The sequence below is a fragment of the Chenopodium album genome, chromosome 17, assembly GCF_948465745.1.
Source record: "Chenopodium album chromosome 17, dcCheAlbu1.1, whole genome shotgun sequence".
In the NCBI taxonomy this organism is placed as follows: domain Eukaryota; kingdom Viridiplantae; phylum Streptophyta; class Magnoliopsida; order Caryophyllales; family Amaranthaceae; genus Chenopodium; species Chenopodium album.
In genome coordinates, this window is record NC_137850.1 from 49,034,291 (window position 1) to 49,057,053 (window position 22,763).

Below are 22,763 nucleotides of genomic sequence, written 5' to 3' on the forward strand. Positions count from 1 at the left end.
AAGCCGGTTAGCTTTCCATGAACCGGATAACCATCGAGCATTCTTGAAAACCGAGGAGGAGCTTGCCCTAACACGCTGACCAGGATGATATGGACAGTGCCCATCCTCAAGCAAATTCTTTGCAATTGGTCTTAGCCGCAGAGGCTCAGCCCCCGTGACTTTACAAATAGAACCATCATTAAATAAAACAGTCACGTTATCAAGAACATCATCAATTCTACCCAGCCACGGACCAGAAACTACATAGTCACTAACAACAATATCCCTCACACGCATCAAATCCCTGGAAGATACATCATTGAAAACAGTCCCATCATGGGATAGTAAATCAACAGTTATATTTACATCCACCACAAGGCCTACTTGCCCAGTGGGGTCCAAGGCAGAGGCTACATAATCACCAGGTAAGAAACCCCTATCTACAACAGTCAATTCATTTCGACGATTTGTGTTCTCTGAGTCATCCATCCACAACACACGGACCTGGTCTCCAGTAAGTTGCTCTCTTTTGTGATGGCCAGAACTTCTGTTATCATCACTGCTCTCATTACCATCCCCATCATCTCCATCATTCTCAACATTATCCTCCTCCTTCACCTCCTCCCGTACCCCATCCCCTTCCTCCTCCTTCACCTCATCGCAAACCTCATCCTCTTCCTCCTCACCTTCCTCTTCTCCCTTATCATCTTCATCTGACTCATCTGAATCATCAGTAATATCACTATCTGAATCTGAGTCTGAATCACCAGCAACTTCAGTCACAACCCCAACCATACTCCCGTCTCTACGCCTCACAACATCTTGTCTATAAATATGTTTCTCGTTTGGTATTTTATCTATAACCAGATTACTATCATTTTTTGCATCACGATTAGAGCTAACTTCTTCACTAACACCCTCACTCGATAAAGAATCACCACTCACACTTGTGGTGCCCTCAATAGCAATTGAGGCGTCATGTTGATCAGTTGCCATCTAAGAAACAACCAAAGAACACAATAAGACTACAATGATAAACCTAGAAGAAAAAACAGAAATTAAGAATAGCACTCCTTTGCCAATGATCAATATTTGGCTTTCGCTCCTACTTCGAAAACCCGACATAAAAACTATATAAGAAGCATTAAGCTGAGTCAATGGCTCCAGAATTATATACAAAACTCAGCTACAATGCCTACAACTATTTATTTAGGTCCAGCAAAATGAATATAGACTTTCCTAAGGCATATCAATTATACCCAACATCAGAAAGATAAACCCAATCATTAATCTTTGTAAAATACAAAATTCATCAATATTAAAACCCTAAAACAACAAAAAAATAATAAAAAATCAGCTCAAACATCGAACATTCTTAAGCCGCCATTAGAGATACAATGCTAAAGATCGAAAAAACCCATCAAATTCATTGTATTAATGCAAGAAAAATTGAAGAGCGTAAAATAACAAAGATGATATTAACAAACCAATTAAATCTTGAATTAACAATAATATGAATTAAACATACCTGAAAAATCGGAGGATTTTGGACAGAAATACAAAAAATAAAAAGGCAAAAAAAAATTAAGAAGTGTTCAATCAAAAGAAATTAAACGTTGAAATGAATGGCTCTTTAATTGTTCAAATTTTTGATCGCAGGTACAAATTGTGAGAGAGAGAAAGAAAGATAGAGAGAGAAATGTTTTTATATGGAAGTCCAGAGAAATGGAATGACTTGAAGGGAGCTGAAATGTTCTTCCTTGTTAGGGTTCTAATTGTACTTTCACCGCCATTTACCAAAGGGGAATATTTGTGAATATATGGACTATGGAGTAGAATATAATCTAGGGTGTTTTGGGAAGAAACCTTAAACGGATTGGTCGGATCGGGTTTGAGTTATGATTTGGCGTTTGTTTATGAGTGAATAATTATGTTTGATATGCCCTTTTATTCTGTAGTCATGTTTGATATTCGTTGTACTTTATCAAAGCAAATTGAGTTTATCTCAAAAAGTACAATAGTTAGTTCATTTAATTGAATAACTAAGTACGGTTTATGAAAAGTCTTTGATTGGTCAATAAGGTTCATTTCTTTTAGTTTAGGTTTTTGTATTCATTTTTTCATTAGATAAGCTAACATATGGCTGACTTTGAGCAACTGCAATGCCCTTTAATTCGACTAACTTCTTGGAGCTAAAACGAGGAGTTTTTATTAAATAACGTACAACACATAAATTTTTTGAATCAAATGCTAGCTTCGTCTTCCGATAGATCAAGAGTTTATGTTTGATACTTGGGAAGCTGATTTATTACTATTATATCCAAACAATAACACATAGAATGTGAAGGTTTCTACTATGTAGAAAGAGGCAGGAAAAAAAAACAAAAAAACAATAATAATAAAAATGCAGTAATAGTTGTTGTTAGAATCTTCAACCGAATGAAGTAATGATGTCGCATTATCCCTAAATTCTCAAGTTGATTTATTTTGTTTTAAATTCGAGTTGATTTTCAAGTGGCTCACAAAAAGTTATGGGTAATTTTTTTAAGGGTGCACTGTGCATATATTTCAAATGATACATTATGTTGTGTTCCAAGTCTATCACAACCGTTAATTTGTTTTCCTTAAAATAAATTAAAAAAAAAAAAACCGTTAATTTGTTGGTTAGATTGTTTACATTGTATAATATAGAAATGAAATCATAATTGGGAACATATGGGTGGGATGTTATGTGCAATTCATTGAAAAGAATCATAAAAAATTCGTGACCTTCCCAAACAGGTAGGTCAAACTTCATATTACATGGCTTGTAATATTTATTTTGTGTATAATAATATCTAGGTATGGCTTGATGTGTAAGCATATAAAATGATATATTCGGTTGTTTAAGCAAAGAAATGGGATGTTCCTACTTGAGGATATGAAAGGGAAAAAGAACAATTTCTTGGATGAGGAAAGGAACTCTTGTTTGCTAGGGCAAGTAATGTAATTCTATCACGATTCTAGCCACAAAAATTGTGAGAGAAAAACTATTGTAATAACCAATTTATTTTAAAATAATGTTATAGCAACTAATTCCAATTTTATATCCAAATCCAAAGTCAAAATATTATAGAAAAACTAGTCAAAGATTTTAAGTAAATTGATTAATGATTTGATGACGAGCTTATCTCGATTTTCAGTGAGCAAAATTTGACATTTATATTCAATGTATTAATGTAGCATTCTCTTGAATACTAGGCGTGAGCAGAAATTCCGGGTACCCGGTATTGGAATTGGAACCGGTAAGGAACCGGCGGGTCCGGAGTCGGAATTGGACCCGGTGGTTCCAATTCTGGGTAATAAATTAAGGAACCGGTTACAACCGGTTCCAATTCTAATTCTAATTCTCAATTTTTTGGACCCGAAACCGGTTGGGTACCCGGTTACCCAATAATTATTAAACTAAATGTATTTAAAGAACAAACATATGTTAGAATGTATTTAGTTATTAACATTAAAAAATATTATATTAATACTAAACATAAATAAAATAGTTTTATGAAAATATACTATATTATATTAATAATAAATAATAAATATACCCAATAATAAATAAATAATATTATATTAAAAAATATAATTATTAAACGCTAAAAATGAAAATGGTTCAAAATATTGTATTAAAATTTAACAATTGTGTACATTAATAGGTATTTGAAACCGGTACTCGGTGGTTCCAATACCAATTCCTAAATTTTAGGACCCAGTTGAAGTAGTTCCAATTCCAATTCTAAATTTTAGAACCCGATATCAACCAATTTCAAGTCCGATTCCTAAAATTTTGACCAGGTACCCGATTTGCTCACCCCTATTGAATACATAGACATTAAGACATAGTTCCATATCAACCCTGAGTCCCTGACCATTTAATGATGTAGTAGTCAGTATCAAATTCAAAACGTCATATAAGTTAACACCAAGAATTAACAAAGCCCAGATATGTTTAGCTGTTGTCAAAAAAAAAAAAAAAAAAAAAAAAAAAAAAAAAAAAAAAAGAATTGACAAAGCCCAAAGATTTATATAATTCAACTAGGCAAATTTTTGGTGATAAATAATTGAAAAAAAACACAACTATTTGGGACTAGAGAATATTACTTGTACATTAGATATTAGGCAATGTCAAGCATTAGTATCTTTAAGCAGATGATATCGAGGAGATTCATGGTTTTGTGGCGCAAAGGCTTCGGAGTCCACATCTTCAGCAACCTGTCTTCTCAAAAACACGCACAGGTTGTTTCTACTAAGCAGTTTAAGCCAACAAATTACCCCTTGGCCTATATGATTATTATAACAGCTTGACAAGGTTTCCAAAAATCAAGCACAGTACTTAATTGTATTATTAGCAACAGAAATATTTAACATACAGATATCTGACATTCTGGTAAAATTTTACATAGGACAAATGCAAAGAAATCCAAGGATATACGTAGCCTACAATTGTAACTAAAATCAGTAAAATGGCGCTAATAATAGTACAGGGGGTAGGAAATGCAAATAAGTTCTACCCATCATAGACACCCTCTGCAAATTTATTTTCAGGATAAAACACTGCGACCACTTGGCTTCCGCCAAATTTCCTTCCATTCATTCCTGCTCGTGCTCTAGAGGAACTTTCTGTGTCAGCATATTCCAGAAACACCTAATACATACATTGAGAAAAGACGATTAGAATTATAAACCGACTCGAGACTTTTATTTGAAAGGAAGTGGGTTTGTTAAGAACCTTTCCAACTCCAGGTGCAAGTTCTCCATTTGGTCCTGGTCTTGGGATGTCAACCCTCACTAAAGAACCTACAGACAGCAAGGAATGGCATCAATAAAATAAAATAGTAGAAAAGGCCAACAAATCAAATGATATGAAGCCTGAAGGAAAAGGGAAACAGATAACAAGTAAAAGTTTAGAGGGAAGTTTTGTCTCAACTTATTGGCTGCTTTTTTACAGCACGACTACATGGGAGTGACGGACTGACAGTAGTGAGAAACCCTAAAACAAAGGATAAATAAAAGAAATACTAATAGACAAAAGGGTCCAGCCCGGAAAAAATGGACAGCAGATACATACCAAACTTTTCACCTTCCTCTTTCATGTCTACCATTATATCTTGATACTCATCATCATCTTTAAGATCATCAGCAGTAACTACTTCGGTCAAGCACACAACTTTGGTGGGAAGTGCTCCAGGTTGAAACATGAGCTTCTGCAATTCAAGATAAAGCGGTCAATGATACACACTAGTTAAAGCAAGTGGAAGAAATGAACATATAAAATTCATAAAATAAAAATAAAAAATCACCTGCAACAGAATCTGCTGTTGAGCATGCTGCAATACAATCTCTTGCTCAGGCTTCGGTTGGACTGCTCCCTGATTAGCACGTCTAACTGTGAGTGTTTTATCACCCATTTTAATTCCATTCAGAGCCGCACAGGCTACATCAGTGACTGAGGGATCATTGTAAACACAAAAGGCATAACCCTTTGAGTTCCCAGTTTCTCTGTCCTTCACAAGGTCAAAACCACGAAGGGGTCCAAAAGATTCTAATAGCTCCCGAATCTGTGATTCAGTTAAGTAGTAAGGTAGCCCACCAACAAAAATGCGATCTGGGCCCTCAAGTCCACCAGCTGACCCAGATGTCAGTCCAACAGCAGCCAAGTTCAGATTTGGATTGGGTTGACTAGGACCAAGGGTTGCAGCAAGACTTGGGTTGTAGTCACTAGGTCTTCTAACCTTAACTGGTGTACCCTAAACAAGTACACAGCAAATCATATTTAGTCTCAGCTTATGGGACTGGGACTATCAATTTAAGAATGAGGGAGTACTAGCTTATAACAATTTAACAATTCAGATTTATTACATGGAAGCAGACGATATACATACTCAGCAATCCCTAGTAAAAGAAGGGTAACTAAAATGTCATCTACACAAGAGAAATGCAAAATACCTCAAATATGATACCATCTAATGCCATAGCATTACTAGCTTCCTCCACAGACCTCATCTCAACAAAAGCAAACTTCTTTTCATGATTAATATAAACGTTGACAACAGCATCACCTAAGCACGGCAAAAAAAAAAAAAAAAAAAAAAAAAAAAAAAAAAAAAAAGGAATCAGTTCACAAAAGACTGTTTTCTTCCCAATGAAGTTGCAATTTCTACACATACCTGGTCCGGCAGTATTTCCTCCAATTGCAGCCATAACATGACTAAAAAAGGTTGCCACTGACTGCAAGGAAAAAAAAATTATATTAAAGTCATTGCAGTGATAGGGATAGAAGCAGGCAGAAAAAAGGAAATAGTAAAAAATCCAGAACACACAGTAAAGCACTGAAATAAGCAAATCATTATGCTGATAGAGAAAGGCAAAAGGAGGACCTATAGAAAACCCTAAATAAGATGATAAATTAACCAAAAAAAATATATATATTAACAGCTCTCTTTTGGGGCAAAAAAAAGGTCAAGGTTAATTTCACAGGAATAGAACCAACAAGCAAAAATGCAAAATTGTCTCTAATAAACCCCTTATTCCCACATAAATTGCAATCTAGTAGCTATCAATTCCCTCAATAAAATGTGAAGTGAAGATTTTCAAAAGGAGTAGAGTGAACATCACTCTAAAAAACTACTATAAGCAGATAAAAAGTAAATCAACAGTAGGTCTCTAGAAATACCTGTTCATTGGCTGAAGGAGGAAGTCCGCCAACATATACTCGCCGAGCATGCCGAGTAGCCTGTGAAAAATTAAAAAATAAACTATTTTAAACAAGGAATCAAAAGACAAATAAAGAAGATGTGCTGGTAGAAAAGGATCTACTCAGCCAACCTGCTGAGTCATAGCTTGCATAGGCATAATGGGAAGAGCTCCTAATGACTGCAAGCAAAAATAAATAACAATATCAAAGGCTGCATAAATAAATTAGATATATACCAGAACACAATTGAGGATGCAAAGGAAAAAGGAAAAAGTTTATACCTGCCCTTGAGTCAATTGTAACATGTTTGGGAACATTCCAGGGATTGTTGGAGCTGTTCCAGGAATCTGACCTGTGAAGGCTAATAACATAAATAAACTATTAGCAAGTGCAAAATCTAGTTCAACCGTTAAGAAAAGAATGCAGAAAAAGAAGTTATTTTTTACTCTCCATATATAATTTATTGGGTACACCTATACATGGAAATTGAAAAGTAACTCTCACTAATTACTATTGTTTCCTTGGCTCTTGCATTCGCATTAATTATAATAGATAAAGAGGAAAAATAATTTAGATGCAAGCGCTGGAGGAAATTGCAAGACTACCAAAAAACAGGCAATAGTTGCCGGTTGAAGACGAACTGGTGCATTGATTCCTCCTTGTATATATAAGCTACAGAAGTCGGCTCACGCCCAATGTCAGCAGAGTGGGGCAAAAGACCCAACATTGCCTTCTTATGCAAAAAAAATAAGACACAGAAAACAAAAACACCAAACACAAGAACAAACCAAAAACATCTCTCAGTTCCAGAAAAAATTCACCAAGTAAATAACATAAAAACAAGAAATTCAACATTGAGAAAACTACAGTATAAGTAACACCATGCATTGCCAAATTGAGACCAGGTGCTAACTTAATAATAAAAAATCACAATACAGAACGACCAACCTTTTAGGGACAAGAAGACAGCAGTGAGGTGTGGGAAAGAAGGGAAATGAAAGAGAGATGGGGCACATAATAAAAAAGTAATAGCTACAATAAATCATCAATTGAACCACAAAATGTACCTGCAGCTGTAGTTAGCATTGCAGAAGAAGGAGGTGCCATGTCAAACCCGCTTATCCTTTTGCTGTAACAACATATGATAGAGTCCACCAGATAAGAAAAAATGTCATGAACAGTTATAGAAACATAAAATTATAGACCACAAATTCACAAAGATGGCCAGCTGAAGAGATATAAGTTGACAGACTGGAAGGAGAAGACTTTTAATTAGCCATTCAGTCAAATACTCTGATAATCTGATATGCAAAAACCATACCAACTGACCAATGTGGTAACAAGAGGTAGGGTAACTATTCAACAAGTAATAATGTATAAAGGTAAGGGTTGGGGAAAAGGGGTGCACATGTAAGCAACCTCAACAGTGAAAAAATCGGCAATCTTTTTTAAGGAAACCCATGAAATGCAATTTAAACACAAATGACAGCAAACATTCAGGCAGAGACTTAGTTAGATCTTATAATGCTATGGAGAACAAACTATTCAAACATTGACATGGTTTAAACAACCGGAACAATCAAGTGCAGCAGCTGCTGCTACCTTCGGAAATTATACAGAACTTAAGGCACCTAAAGGAAAAAGGAGACAAGCATCAGGAAACTTCAAAAATATAAATATTTATAGTAGAAACTAGAAAGTATCACATTCCATCCTAATTATAGTTGACCATAAAAGAAAACCATAAACAACAATAGACAACGAAGATGTCTTGGTAAAGATTTTTCCACTGATTGAATAATTACATCAACTTCAACATCATCTCAACTCGTACAACAAGGCTCCAATCCATAGGATAATAGGGGATGTGGGAAGTATTCATCTGTATCTTGCAATAAGTACTAAGGAGAGACTAAACTCAAAGGTTTTTAAGGACACACCACGCAGGTGGCAAGTGCATGTCCCGTATGAGACACCATATACAAACCGATGTTCAACATTCCTCAAAATGGCTTAGGCACAAGAGAGCACTGTTTTTTTCCTTCAACAGCTTAGACAGGCAAGGGCCATATAAGGGTAGTAGTAAAACAAAAGAAAAAAGAAAAGTATCAAACAAAATAAAGAAAACAAATTTTTAAAAAATTAAAATTAAAAATTAAAAGAAATCTAAAAGTGAATGTCATAGTTACCTCATATATAATCTGGTCTCTTAAAATTTGATGTTCCATAATAACACCTAATTACAACTAGTTTTCTTAAAATCGTCAAGAGAATTAGAAAATAGGAAAGATAACAAGAGAGAAGGGGGAGCATATTTGCATAAATCTTCTAATAACAGAAAGTTGTAGATAATAGTGTAGAGCATATTGTTGTGACTGCATTCACTTTCAAGATAAAATGCTTTGAGGCATGAACAAAACAAAAGACTTAAGGTATAACCATAAAATGTAGTAATTGTCATTTGATAAGTTGATATCAGATCACTAACGATTCTAATACTACCTCCAATTTTTATTAGTTGCAACTTTGGAGTATTATTTGTGAGATATAAAATATTCCAAAGTTGCAACTAAAAACAAAAATCGGAGGTAGTAGTTCAAATAACCATTGATATCAAACATTTTGGACTAGAATGAATATAATTCACATTAGCAAGCACAAATATGTTGCATACAAGAAATGATATGCTAGAGATTATAGCTTTACCAACCTTTTGGAGCGAGAACGAGATCGAGACCTGGACCTATGCTCGGATCTTCCCCTTGAACGAGATCTGTGTTTGTGTCTATCATCTCTATCACGATCATAATCTCTCCGCCTAAACATACAATTATCAATCAATGTGGCATCAAGCGGAAACAAGCAAGCTTGAAAGGAAATGGGCCAAAAACTAGCTTATACAAGGAGATTCAAGGAGGTAGCAGAATACTTTTAACTTTCTATGCTCAACAAAGGCAGGAATAAAACACGCAATATATTACTTTTCCAATAAATTTAGCCCTCACACAGTACGACCCACTAAAGTTCAATAAATCTTGCCACAAAAATATCAACACAAAAAAAAAATTTATACCTAACAAACAAAGCAATGTAACTTGTGAAAGCAGGACTTATTAAGCTTATATTATTCAGATAATAACCAAAACAACTTAGAGCAGGAATCAATATAACTAAGCTACCACGACAACAAGCAAAAAAGGCAAAGGGTTTTTTTAGTTACAGTGACCTATAATGGATCATGCCTCTGAATATCAATAATCCTCCATGCAACACTGCCATATATCATATACTCCCTCCGTGTTTTTAATAAGTATAACACTTCCTTTTTTTTTGGCAAAAAGCTACATTTTAATATAAAATCTTTCTCCTTTCATGGTCCCCACTCAAACCCACTACTACTATTTTTATTGTTTCTTTACTCTCACATTCATTAATTTTCAATATATAATTAATTCCACTATATTTCTTTTACAATTTTTTAATACTCCAACTACTCCACTTACCTCTTATTTTATTTAAGTCAATTAAGTGGCCTAAAACTATGTGTCGGTCAAAGTGTAACACTTATTAAAACATGGAGGGAGTAGCAAAGTGTTTAAAATTAATACCATGTGCCCAACCTTCTATATCACAATTTTGTAGCCACTATGTACAAACAAAAGTCAACACAACAAAGTTAACCAACTTACAATGCTGTCCCTACAATTCCTACTTCCCCGATTAATAGAGACTGAATAAGTATCCTAAGATATTTCAGGCATCAAATCAAGTCAGAAAATTCCCAACCTATTAGTCTATTACCTAACGGAGGAGACCAGGACAGCTTCCCAACATAAATTTTAAATCAAACAAAAGAATTAAACATACAAAAATTCCTAGTCCATTCTTATGTGAGATTATCAAAGGGAAAAGGTACCATCACCATAACCTTAACAAAAACTAGAGAATTTGATAGAATGATTAAATTGTTGCATAAAACTTGAATCAATAAACTACCAAGTACCAAAAACTGCCAAAAGATAAAACTGAGTACAACAAAAACAGTAAAAAGATGTACAACAGAAAACAAAGAAAGCTGAATTTAATACCTATCGCGATCTCGGCTTTTGTAGTAATCATCATCAATGTCTTTATCTCTGTGGCGATCACTTCTATCACTCCTATCCCTATGCCTATCTCTGTGACGATCACGATCACGATCCCTGTCCCTATCACGAGACCTGCCTTTGTCTCTCTCCCTATCTCTATCCCTATCCTTGTCTCTATCCCTATCTCTACTTCTCTCCTTGTCCCTGTCCTTCTCTCTATCCCTGTCTCGATCCCGATCTTTCTCCTGTCCCTTCTCCCTGTCCCTCTCTCTACTTCTTGAAGAACTCCTCTCATGATCACGCGAGCCATGCTGCCCAAAACATCATGTTAGCACAGAAATAAACAATTTAACTCCTAGACTACATGACAAAGCATATACTACAAGTACTACAATACCACCATCAAGGTTTAATTATCACATTGATATCCAAATCACATTATCACAGCCACATTAGAGGAAGTACTGCTAAAAGGGTGCATCAAGCAAAGTACAGTCTTAAACCAACAACTCTAACAAATTCCAAACTTATTTTATCAGTTCAATCTTTACAGCTTTATTAATATCGTGTAAATTACATAGTGTAACAAAAACATAACCTATATACCTGAGATTTGGCATCATTGTTCTCATCTACACCCCCGTGATCATTTTCTTGAGGTTGCGGAGATGAACCATTTTTATCAGGATCATCCTGGTATTCCGACATCTTTCAAGGCTAATCTGTGGCAAACCGAAAACAACAATTAAAAATACATCAATTACAATTACATATGACATAGGAGAATTCGAATTTCATATAATACCTTTCACATAAACCAAAATAAGAAAAAAAAATGTTCAATTTTTTATACCAAATTCTAAAATTAACAATGCTGAGCTTGTTTCAGTAATTGTAAATTCTAAACAAAGAGATAGTGCAACACCTCAATCAATTAATTAATGCAATTTAATCACACAAATAATTTCAATTGATTCCAAAGTAGAACATCTAATAATAGGAGACAGAATCACGAACCCTAGAAAATTAACAATTCCGAACTTGTTTCAGTAATTGTAAATTCTAAAACAAAGAGATAGTGCAACACCACAATCAATTGATTAATCCAATTCAATCACATAAATAATTTCAATTGATCTTAAATTAGAACATCTTATAAAAGGAGACAGAATCACGAACCCTAGAAAATTAAAATCAAGAGCAAATTGAATGCTGAATTGAGAGGAGAGAGAAAGAGATAGTACCTAATTGAGCAAAGTTGAAGGGGATTGATTGCAGAGAAAGATTGAGCAAATAGAACACGCTTAGAATTGAGCGAACAGAAAAAGGGGAAAATAAAGAATTAGGGTTCTTCTTCCCCAGTGAGCAACACCTAACACTCTTTCGGTCTTCCACCAAATTGCGTTTTGTTCTTTTACGGTCTGGATTTTTTAACGGAGTACTAACCTTCATTTATTTTTATGACTAGTCGACGACTCCGAATATCACTGTTTCAGGGGCAAGGATGTAATTTTAAATATGTAAAGCCATGGTTATGGCTGCTAGGCTTGCACGCAACTATGGATTCAGCAGAGTTATCCTACAATCAGATAACCTTTCACTTACGAGTCGACTTTCGAAGTCAGACGTTCATCTCACATAGCTTGACTTGATCTTGGAAGATGTTCTTTCTATTACTTCTTGCTTTGTTTTGTGATTTGGTCTCGCGTAAAAAGGGATGGTAACTTTGTTGCTCATCATTTAGCTAGATTAATTCTGTTTGGTCTTGAACAAGTTTGGGTAAAATCATTGTCCTCGTGAGATTTCCCCATATGTTTTGATGGACACTTTGTCCGTAAATTAATATAAGCTTGCTTTTACTTGCCGTAAAAAAAAAATGATGTAGATGTAAGATGTAACTAAAATTTGATCTCAATTACGTTGTAGTATAAAAAAAATTAGCATTTGATCTCAATTGTTGATAGGTCTTGGGTATTTGCTCTAAATTTTACTTTGTAGTAACTAAGCTAAATAACCATCCACTTAGTTTTGAATAAGTTTTACCATAGCAAAAGAATGAAAGAATCAACAAGTTCCAATCCTTGCTAATCCCCACCCCAAAAGCCTCTAGTGGAGAGTGGAGATTGATCTCACAGTTTTTATGGTTATGTAATACGAGTATTAAATCTTTCGACTAGACTAAATAAAAAAACCGACTCTTATAAAAAAGACCACTTTTCATGTCATACGCTTTATATAAAGACTTAAATGTGTATGACTTGAATTATACTTGGAGAAGCATATGGTGAAAAAATCCCTCTATAATAAACTCTTCAACTGACTTGCCGTATTCTATTACGGAGTATAAGTAGAGTAACGACTAATATATATATATAGATATATATAGATATATTCATATATATATATATATAAGGAGAAGGGCCCTAGCGGGTCGGAACCTCTCACAGGTCCAACCCGACCCTAACGACTAAATGTATCTGACAAGACGACAAGTATTGTTAAACTGGAACTAAAAAAATAGATAGTGAATATGAAACGGAGTAGTGAGCCTTTTGAGTTCTGTTGCAAAAGTTAGTTGTTTGATGTAGGTGACTTTGGTCTAACACAGCTGAAGTGAGACATCTTTCAAAACTTCCGGAAAGATGATCGTCTGTGTTGCTGTCGTCGGCCACCAGGTCTTTATATCTCTAACTCTCTATTCATCAATTTCCTGCATTTGTCTTATGATTTATTTATTTATTTTTACGAATTAACAAAATTGAAAATGTGTGATTTCGGCAGAATAATCCACTCTACATTCAAAGCTTCAATGAGGGTGATGATGCCCTTAAGCTTCATCACATCGTTCACTGCTCCCTTGATGTTATTGACGAACGAGGTTTTCTCTCTCTTTCCGATCTCCATTCATTTGATTTGATTTTATTTGATTTGTGAATTTGCATAGATTTCAGCTCATCTACTTGTTATTAGTTTTTCCTATACTGTGTTGGAATTATGTACCATTGATTTTCAAGGTGTCGTCTTTGATTTGTGGGGAATTTGGCCAAAAATGTGGGAATTTTGAGTTGAGATTTTGATTTGAATGTAATTGTTTTTTAATGTAATTGCTGAAACCCTAACCCTAGAGTTGATACAAGGCAATTCAAAATGAATTCTGTTTAATTGCAACATTACACCCATTTTCAAAATTTGATCAACATATATATCAAATCTTAACAAAAATGTAATTACTTTGAGGTCTCGACTTCTCTTGTTGCTTGACGGATCAGTTGTATTGCTTGAAATGTGATATTAGCAGAATAGCAGCCTTTTGATCTCTTTATGAATTAGAAAACATGAATTAGTAGAATTTGAAAATCTTTTGCTCTTTTTTTTTTTTTTTTTTTTTTGGTTAAACGTTTTTACAATGGAACAATTTTAAATATGTACTTTGTAGTTCGTACTCCATATAAATAACATATGAATATTTCACCTCGTAATTGTGCAATGCATGCTTGATGTAATGTTGGGTATCTCATGTTTTCTGTTTTACGCTTCAGTGAACAATCCCAAGAAATCTGGGCCGACGCTGAATGAAACATTTTTAGGTCTGCTTTACCCAACAGAAAACTACAAAGTGTAGGTATCTTTCCCCTTGAAATTTTGTAAGGTGGGATCAGTTGTATTGCTTGAAATGTGATATTAGCAGCCTTTAATAAACAGTTTTCTGTTGCTTGCAGATATGGCTATTTGACCAACACTAAGGTGAAATTCATCTTGGTGACCACCGATTTAGATGTAAGAGATGCTGACGTGAGAAATGTAAGTATATAGCTGATAATCTTTGAGATCTTTCATAAAATAAATTGTGCTTGTTATGGATTGTGCCTTTTGTCCTTAATGTGGTTAATGTTTTTTTTGCAAATTTGCTTGATTTGGTATTGGAAAAATTGTGGGTAAAGCAATGTTGCTGTGATATTGCTGGCTTTGTGAAAAAAAAAAAATGAGGATAATGCTTTATCACCCCAGGGGATTACTACCTCTGGTTCCAATCTTTCTAGTATGCGTGGCTGAGATAATGGTGGATCATTTGTGGTGCATGTGCATCTAGGAGTCATTGTATCATTTATCTGCTCTAAGAAACTGCGCTCTTGATCTGCTTTTGGTTGTCAAGATTAGGTATGAGGTGATAATGAAACGATAATGCTAAATGACTGGTTAAGGAATAACTCTAGGTAGTGCCTGAATATTCAGATTGTCTGCTTTCTATTATTTCATAATAAATGATGATAGCTATTCGGTAAAACTCTGAATGATGTGTTCAGGAGATTGAAAATGGATTTTAGTGCATTCTAATGACAAACTATTATGTGTGTGTGTGCGTGCGTGTGTGTTTGTGTATAACTGAATGCTGGTTATTTTGTAAAGCTGATTATATGTACTTTGGGTAAAACCAGTTCTTCAGGAAGTTCCATGCAGCTTATGTGGATGCGGTTTCAAATCCTTTCCACGTACCCGGTAAAAAGATAACCTCTCGGACATTTGCTGAAAGGGTCAGTAATATTGTCAAGTCTTTTGGATTGGGTTCATCTGGATGAAGTGTGAACATCTGCTCTTTATTTGGGAATTGTGATGCCTCTATGCTAGAAGTATCTGACCTGTTTTCATTGCTGAAGGAAGTTGACTGCAGCCAAAATATAAGGTGATTTCGTTTTGTTATGGGGATTGTAGAAGTTAGGCACAAAATATATTATCATGAACTATCCTGTTGATGACCTGATTTTTTGAGCTTGTATCTCATAATTCATAAAGAAGCCTAAAGGGTAAAATCTTTCAGAGCTTGTATATTGTCACCTGATCTTTTACATTTATTCAATAGCAGAGTTGTTTTTGTAGAATATCATCTTCATTCTTATTTCATTTCATAAAAGTCATTTTTTTTTTTATTGACTTAAAAGACACTTCAACTATATTAGTCATCATTCGTTAGTATAACAATTCACCTCAAGATCAATTGGCCCTGTTGAAATGCTATGGTGAGTAGGGGTCATGTTGCAATTTTATGGCGAGGCCGAAGTATTGTTGAAATGTTATGGTGAGGCCGGTTCCATGTAAGTTTATTTGAACAATTTAAGTTAATTGATAATTTGATATTACAAGCACATGATGAATATCTAAGATCAGCAAAATCAGTTTTTAACAAAGTAACATCAATTTGAAATTACAGTACTAAACAAACATGTTGAACATTACAGGGAAAATGAAATTTAAGAAAGCTCAGCACGAGTTTAGCAGAAAATTCTCTCCCCAAGAGCTTCAGTGCTCAAGAACAAGCTGCCCAGGATCAATATCAGCCTTCTTAGTAAAAAACCTAGTTAGATACGCAGAAAGCAGCTTTTCTCTAAGAATTCTCATCCCAAACCTATCAAACTCCTGTGCCCAACCCAACATATAACCTGTACTAATAAGATCAAATGCTCTCCACCTCCTCTTCTTTGCATAGTCGTTCAACCCCCTCTCTATACGCTCATACTCATCCTCATTTTCATCATTCTGCTTCTCCTGGCAGCTTGACTTCTCTAGCAACACATCAGCAAGGCATCTTCCTAGAATGACCCCATCTTCTAGAGCCGAGCACCCTCCTTGTCCTAGGTCTGGTGTCATTGGATGGCATGCATCACCTGTTACACATACATTGTCTTTGCTTATGTTGCCAAATAATATCTGCCATGGAGGTCTATACCCTAGTGGAGAACGTACAAATTCTTCTACTTTTGTGTCTTCTACCACAGCCCTTTTTTGGTCAGGTACCTTCCCAAGTTTACTCAGCAAAAATTGCTTCAGTTTCAGTTGATCAGCTTCTTGCAGTGTACTATTCTCTGTTATTATCACATACTACAAGTTAACAGCACATCTAACCAAATGATCACCCAAAAAACAAATATTGAAAAAAAATTATGCAACTCTTTTTACTGTGAAATTAGTCTACATCTACACTATTAAGTGATGGTCATGTATCTGTTAGTTTGGACTGGAAGAGTCAAATATGATGGTTCTTATGATTACGTAATAGAATTGCTATCCTGTGCTTGTGCACAAGGCAATAAGCATACCTTGAGTAGACGGCGACCAGGTAAAAAACCAATAAACAGCAGTGTCATCACAGGGAATGATACCATATCTAGCACCATTTCCGACTAAGACCTGAAATTTGGGCTCAAACCCATGGCCATCCTTGTAATATGCACAGCCCCTTATAGCTGATCTTCCTGTCAGTGATGGTGGTTTAAATCCTAGCCACTTTGCCACCACTGAATTCACTCCATCACACCCGATTAATACCTGTTTTTGAAAAAAGATATTAGAAATCTGTTAGCATCGTAAGAGCTTCCCTACATACATGTAACCATGAAGACACAGGACATAAATGTCAGAATTTTTACAAGGATCAATAAGCTATCCAAAAACATGCATCCTTGCTAAATTTAGTTTAGATAGCATTAGTAGCAAACCACTGTAATGTTGCATTAAGTTTCTTATAAAAAACTATTTATGAATTATGACTTCTGAACTCAACCTTAATTTCCCGACTGTAAGATGGTAACAAATGGTGTAATGAAAGGATATGAATCTCTTGTAGATGTCCATATTAATGCTCAGTTTCAATACCTTGGTCTTAAGGATGGAGCCATCGGCGAGGTGCACAAGCTTTGAGAATCCTGCTTCTTCTATAGAAACAACCTTGGAGGAGTACCTTATTGTACCATCTGGTAAATCTCTTGCAAGCGCTTCTAGCAGGGCCTTGCGTCTCACACAGCGAGCCTCATGATCTCCGCTGCTTTTTTTCTTAACTTTTCAGTATGTAAGCCAAACAACAAGGTAAATAAAGAAAGAAGTGAAGACAAACTTACTATTTTCCCTTCTCTGTAAATGAAACATATGAAGTCAATTCACCTGTAACTGAGGATATAGAAGATACCCTGCATCCAATTCATGAAGAGATATGGTTAAGAAAAACATCTTTCATGACTTTTATGGTTAAATTAAGGAAGCAAAAAAAAAATGGTGAAACCAATGTTATTCGGACTTAGGTACCTATGTCTAAGAGTTAGTCTAACCTATTCAATGATGCTTTTCTATGATTTTGGTCCAAAATAAAAGTTCCAAGGTATAGGGTGCATAGTAGTTCCACACCCATATTAGAGTGAATAACATAGAACAAAACAATACTACTAAATCAATATAGTTCCAAGGTATAGGGTGCATAGTAGTTCCAAACAAAAAAAATATAGATTGAAGAATCCGAGTAACATAGAACAAAACAATACTACTAAATCAATATTGCGTAGTAAGAGATTAAGTGCACCCAAATAGCTGGCCATGCTGTTGCCTGAGAGAATCACCGATCCCAAGAGCATCCAAAGCCCTCCAAGCATTGGTCCAAGTTGTGAATGCAATCCCAGCAGCTCTCAATGTATCTGACGACTCCAACACCAAACTTTTTATTCCCAGCCTGCATATGAACAAATTACACATTAATTTTATAACCATTCATACCTCCGTGCAAAATAAGACTTACTCCCTCCGTCCATAATTAATTGCCTAGTTGATATCATGATATATGAGCTAGTAACATGACAACTAAATCTAGACGAAGTTAGTATATGGCAAATAACACTCCATGTACGTACCTGTGAAGAGCCAAAGCTGTAGCAAGACCAGATATTCCAGCTCCAACAATGACAATATCTGTGTTCACCTCCATATTTGTTTTTTTTTTTTTTTAATCTAGTCTAGAAAAAACAAAATAGACAAATTTACACTAAATTTATCTACAAACATGAGATGATGACAATGGCAGTCTATTTATAGTATCTATAAATGAAATTTAGTCAACCAAGGTGGCTGAACTTGATAAAATGAAGCAGTCACTGTTACTTTGTTACCTTCTGCTTATTGGACCAATTTGACACATGTTGCTATTTTTGTCAATTATTGATTTGAGCCACGCCAAAATCAGCAATTAGGCGGCTTATATTAACACCTTTGGCAAGTAAAAGCCCATCACGATTTTTTTTTTTTTTTAATTACTTCCTCTGTTTCGTTATGATTTTTACACTATTTATATTCTAACCTTTATCACATATTGTTACTAATACGTAGTATTTGAAAATAAATGTGATTTTATTATTTTAACTATTGATCACAATGTGTATTTTCATTGTATCAAATTTTTATGATTAAACTTATTGATAGTTAAAGTTATATGTTGAAAACTTGACGTGGGCAAAAACTTAAGAAAACATGTAATTTGCACTGCTAAAGCCTAAAGGCAGTTTTTAGAGGTCAAATGCTGAGCAACTTTGATTTTGGATACTTCATCTTTCTAGAGTGTAAAAGGTTTTCTTCCCTTAGTGATTACTCCATATAATGTACATCAGAGAAGTTCACAGTTTATTCATGATTTACGGTTATTTCAAATGAGGAACTCAAAAATTCGGATCAAGTAACAAACAATTTGCTCAATTTTATTAAGTAGCACATAAACGTTGATCAGTGTCTGAGGCCATATGGTAAATTGTATGACCAATAATACAAACGTCATCCATGATTCAATTTAAGTCAACAAATTACTCTTCAAACAGACTCAGCCAGCATTCAGCAAGACTACAGCAGTATAAATTGAAGATCAATCAATGAAAAGCGCGCTACTTGAGGTCAACAAAGTACTTAAGGTTCAATAAGTTCAAGCCACTAATCTTGTGAATATAGCATAAGGCTTGCAGAGAGTACTGTCTCCATGAACCGGTTATTCCAGCACTAGTTGTCTAGGATCAAAATCAGCCTTCTTAAGAGACAACCCTGACAAATACGCAGAAAGAAAATTCTCTCGTAAAAACCTTACACCAAACCAATCAGACTCCTGTATCCAACCCACCATATAACCTGTGAAAATGAGTTCAGATGCTCTCCATCTCCTCTTGTTTGCATAATTGTTCAACACGCTCTTTATCCTGTCACGGTGGTTACACTCATTTTCACAGCCTAATCTCCTCTGAGAAATCGAGTTATTTAGAAAGGCATTGGCAAGACATCTTGCTAGAATGACCCCGTCTTCTAGAGCCAAGGACCCTCCCTGGCCAAGCTCTGGTGTCATTGGATGGCATGCATCGCCTGCTACACATACATTGTCTTTGCTTATGTTTCCAAATAGGACCTCCAATGGAGGCCTATATCCTATTGGAGAACATACGATTTCTTCTACTCCAGTGTCTCCTATCAACACACTTATTTGCTCAGGTAAATTACCAAGTTTACTCAACACAAATTGCTTCAGCTTCAATTGATCAGCTTCTAGCAGTTTCCTGTTTTCTGTTACATCAGTCATCAGCTAGGTTATTTAACCAGACACTCAGTTATATAAAGTGTCTCACCTTTGGCATATATTGTCTTTTAAAGTCATTTTTAAAGCTAAGATATAAATGATAGCTTAACCAGTTAACCATATACTCATATTAGCTTCAATTGATCAGCTTCTAGATAAAGATAATTGTATATTAGGCAATACCGCCAAAAAATACCTTGAGCTGATGGAAACCAGGTCAAAAACCAATAAACAGCATTGTCATCACAGGGAACAATAGCATATCTAACACCATTTCCCATCGTCAACTGAAATTTAGGCTCGAAACCATGGCCTTTTTCATAGTATGCAAAACCCCTTATAGCTGATCTTCCTGACAATGCTGGTTTCTTGAATCCTAACCATTTTGCCACCACTGAATTCACCCCATCACACCCAACCAATACCTGTTCATTTAAAATGACATCAAGAACCAATTAGCCATCTTAACAATCCTCCCTACATTTTTTGATATCTCAATTATATTCCGAAACCAAATTAGATATCAATGACCATCTTAAAATCCAAGGCTGGTTTTCTGATATCAAAATGGAGCCATATATATATTGGTGGTGTTAAAAGATTATGTCAATTTATGTTTGGTTCTTTGAAAATCTTGGACAAGTAAAATGTTCGGCATTAACCTTGGTCTTAAGAGTAGACCCATCAGCAAGGCACACAAGCTTTAAGGAGCCTGATTCTTCAATAGAGACGACCTTGGAGGAATACCTTATTGTGTCACTTGGTAATTCTTTTGCAAGCGCTTCTAGTAGGACCTTTCGTTTCACACATCGAACTTCATGATCTCCACTGCAGTTTCTCATAGTTCATTATTTTAGTGCTAAGAAGACCAAACTTGATACAAGTGAATCAATAGAGAAATAAAAAGGTATTACTATTTCCCCTTGCTTGTTAATGAAACATTTGAAGTCAAATCTCCTGTAACTAAAGATGAACAACATATCCTGCACCCATACAATTACAGAGATATCATGACTTTAAAGCAGATCAAATTGAAACAAATCTAGCAGCTATATCACATATTAAACATGTGGAGCGAAACATGTATGTAGTCACCCAAAGAGCTGGCCATGTTGTTGTCTAAGTGAATCGCCGAGCCCAAGAGCATCCAAAGCCCTCCAAGCATTAGTCCAAACTGTGATAGTGATCCCAGCTGCTCTCAGGACATCTGCTGATTCCAACACCAAACATTTTATTCCCAACCTGCAAATAAGAAAGGAAAAAATAAATCAAATGAAGAAGTTAACAAAGCTTTCAAGTGATAATGTACCAATAATCCAATATATATATACCTGTGAAGTGCTAAAGCAGTAGCAAGACCAGATATTCCAGCTCCAACAATCACGATGTCTGAAACAATATCCATCAATTTTTCCTGTATGTAGTTATATCAGTACATTAACCGGGAAGTTTAGCACAATTTGACTGAAACAATGGCAACAAAGATGGTTTAATCCAGGTCACCATCTATTAGCACTATCAAATTTATATTGTATTATTAGTCTACAGAACATTATTATCTTAGATATTAAACATCATTAAACAAAGCCAATTGTATAATTTCCTATCAATTTTTTCAGAGACTACTCCAATCAAGGCAAGTGGGACTGATGAGCCATTAAACTAGTTAAGTCATAATCTTAATCTAGTGATATTAGGTGGAAAAAAAACCATAACAAATCATAAATTTTTTTACTCTGTATTAAATCTTAATCTAGTGATATTGGAGCACTTACAACAAAGAAGAAAATCTCTTCTAGAATTTTTTTTTTTTTTTGGTGAAATAATACCCCACCAAAGAAATTCCCCAAAAAAATTCTAGAGATTTTGTGAAAAAATCTCTTTGTAGAATTTTTTCTCAACTTCCTTCTTGCTTACACATGTGGGCCTAAGGTGATGTTTTCTAATTGTTTTTGTGCTTTATTTTGTATGGTAAAAAGTAAAAAAGAGAGTAGTGAGGGAAAATTTGGGTTATTTTTGGTGGGATGAAAAAAATTCTTTGTTAAAAAATCTGGTGTGGAGGAGAGGGAAAGGTAGAGAGAGAGTAAGGAGGGAATTTATTTTTTTTTCTCTGGTGATAGTGCTCTTAGCAATTGTTAAATATTCAGCTAACTTATTACTCTGTATCAATTTTAGTTTCTATTTATGGAGTAGTCTTAAAATTGCAGAATTTAAAGTGCAAATATTTACCAACAATTGCAGATTATATGACAAACTAAGACCAGTTTTGTTTAAATTTTCAATTGAATTAACAATTAACATAATTTAAATCTGAATAAATTGAAGAACCCTAGAAAAATAAAAGTAGCAGTAGTAAAACATATAGACATAATTGGGGGTGATGGTGGTAAACTGGTAGTACAGAGATGAGTACGTTGGTAAAATATGAACATACCCATAAATTGGGAATTTCTTCTTATTATGCACGTCACCTTTTTGTACAATGATGGTTATGAATTATGATGCAGAGTTGTACGTAATCTACATTGTACGAGTACTAATCTTGTAAGGATTTTGAAAACTTTAACGATAGTTTTAAACTTGTAAAAAAAACGATAGATAA

At 34.8% G+C, this 22,763-nt stretch overlaps 5 protein-coding genes across 7 annotated transcripts in view; 1 reads left to right on the forward strand and 4 right to left on the reverse strand.

Annotated features, from left to right (window-relative positions):
• LOC145590057 (putative ubiquitin-conjugating enzyme E2 23) overlaps nt 1–1,737 on the reverse strand; it is a 7,593-nt gene extending 5,856 nt beyond the window's left edge. Inside the window, exons 1-2 of the mRNA XM_081646793.1 lie at nt 1,508–1,737; nt 1–975 (exon numbers count right to left, since the gene is read on the reverse strand). The exon at nt 1–975 is cut by the window's left edge and continues 1,062 nt beyond it. Coding sequence (XP_081502919.1) covers nt 1–975 — 975 coding nt within the window. The 5' untranslated portion in view covers nt 1,508–1,737. The remainder of the gene's footprint in view (nt 976–1,507) is intronic.
• Nucleotides 1,738–4,325: 2,588 nt separating this feature from the next.
• On the reverse strand, nt 4,326–12,301 carry LOC145590058 (splicing factor U2af large subunit A-like). Of its 2 annotated transcripts, none has more exons than XM_081646795.1 (14): nt 12,042–12,301; nt 11,404–11,519; nt 10,798–11,108; nt 9,420–9,527; nt 7,777–7,838; nt 6,991–7,061; nt 6,841–6,888; nt 6,689–6,748; nt 6,183–6,243; nt 5,962–6,074; nt 5,316–5,762; nt 5,084–5,219; nt 4,745–4,812; nt 4,326–4,660 (listed from the first exon to the last, which is right to left on the reverse strand). In XM_081646795.1, exons 2-14 carry the CDS (start codon nt 11,503–11,505, stop codon nt 4,523–4,525), a joined length of 1,725 nt encoding a protein of 574 aa, XP_081502921.1. In that variant the 5' UTR covers nt 11,506–11,519; nt 12,042–12,301; the 3' UTR covers nt 4,326–4,522. The 2 variants fall into 2 exon arrangements, with proteins under 2 accessions (XP_081502921.1, XP_081502920.1); XM_081646794.1 differs by having other exon boundaries at nt 6,991–7,070; nt 12,042–12,296.
• Nucleotides 12,302–13,327: 1,026 nt separating this feature from the next.
• On the forward strand, nt 13,328–15,674 carry LOC145588360 (uncharacterized). Its single transcript, XM_081644998.1, has 5 exons — nt 13,328–13,472; nt 13,579–13,675; nt 14,337–14,415; nt 14,517–14,598; nt 15,234–15,674. The coding sequence occupies exons 1-5, from the start codon at nt 13,440–13,442 to the stop codon at nt 15,372–15,374; spliced, it is 432 nt and encodes a 143-aa protein (XP_081501124.1). The 5' UTR covers nt 13,328–13,439; the 3' UTR covers nt 15,375–15,674.
• Nucleotides 15,675–15,897: 223 nt separating this feature from the next.
• LOC145588361 (monooxygenase 2-like) lies at nt 15,898–18,604 on the reverse strand. Of its 2 annotated transcripts, none has more exons than XM_081645001.1 (6): nt 18,468–18,604; nt 18,143–18,289; nt 17,688–17,756; nt 17,446–17,611; nt 16,890–17,118; nt 15,898–16,655 (listed from the first exon to the last, which is right to left on the reverse strand). In XM_081645001.1, exons 1-6 carry the CDS (start codon nt 18,539–18,541, stop codon nt 16,093–16,095), a joined length of 1,248 nt encoding a protein of 415 aa, XP_081501127.1. In that variant the 5' UTR covers nt 18,542–18,604; the 3' UTR covers nt 15,898–16,092. The 2 variants fall into 2 exon arrangements, with proteins under 2 accessions (XP_081501127.1, XP_081501126.1); XM_081645000.1 differs by having other exon boundaries at nt 17,446–17,614.
• A 783-nt stretch (nt 18,605–19,387) lies between these two features.
• On the reverse strand, nt 19,388–21,566 carry LOC145588362 (monooxygenase 2-like). Its single transcript, XM_081645002.1, has 6 exons — nt 21,493–21,566; nt 21,257–21,403; nt 21,076–21,144; nt 20,824–20,989; nt 20,358–20,586; nt 19,388–20,148 (listed from the first exon to the last, which is right to left on the reverse strand). Exons 1-6 carry the CDS (start codon nt 21,564–21,566, stop codon nt 19,586–19,588), a joined length of 1,248 nt encoding a protein of 415 aa, XP_081501128.1. The 3' UTR covers nt 19,388–19,585.
• Between the last annotated feature and the right edge of the window lie 1,197 nt (nt 21,567–22,763).

Bases quoted from the DNA above. Each gene is read 5' to 3' on its own strand.
- LOC145590058 (XM_081646794.1), bottom strand. From the start codon at position 11,505: ATGTCGGAATACCAGGATGATCCTGATAAAAATGGTTCATCTCCGCAA. The intron at 11,109-11,403 runs GTATATAGGTTA...TGTTTTGGGCAG, and splicing joins ACAATGATGCCAAATCTCAG to CATGGCTCGCGTGATCATGA. The intron at 6,889-6,990 runs GTATAAACTTTT...TTTTGCTTGCAG, and splicing joins TACAATTGACTCAAGGGCAG to TCATTAGGAGCTCTTCCCAT.
- LOC145588360 (XM_081644998.1), top strand. From the start codon at position 13,440: ATGATCGTCTGTGTTGCTGTCGTCGGCCACCAG. The intron at 14,416-14,516 runs GTAGGTATCTTT...TGTTGCTTGCAG, and splicing joins CCAACAGAAAACTACAAAGT to ATATGGCTATTTGACCAACA. The intron at 14,599-15,233 runs GTAAGTATATAG...GGGTAAAACCAG, and splicing joins GAGATGCTGACGTGAGAAAT to TTCTTCAGGAAGTTCCATGC.
- LOC145588361 (XM_081645000.1), bottom strand. From the start codon at position 18,541: ATGGAGGTGAACACAGATATTGTCATTGTTGGAGCTGGAATATCTGGT. The intron at 18,290-18,467 runs GTACGTACATGG...GTTCATATGCAG, and splicing joins ACAGCTTTGGCTCTTCACAG to GCTGGGAATAAAAAGTTTGG. The intron at 17,757-18,142 runs GTGCACTTAATC...AATTGGATGCAG, and splicing joins CAGCATGGCCAGCTATTTGG to GGTATCTTCTATATCCTCAG.
- LOC145588362 (XM_081645002.1), bottom strand. From the start codon at position 21,566: ATGGATATTGTTTCAGACATCGTGATTGTTGGAGCTGGAATATCTGGT. The intron at 21,145-21,256 runs GTGACTACATAC...GTATGGGTGCAG, and splicing joins CAACATGGCCAGCTCTTTGG to GATATGTTGTTCATCTTTAG. The intron at 20,149-20,357 runs GTATTTTTTGGC...CTGATGTAACAG, and splicing joins CTGGTTTCCATCAGCTCAAG to AAAACAGGAAACTGCTAGAA.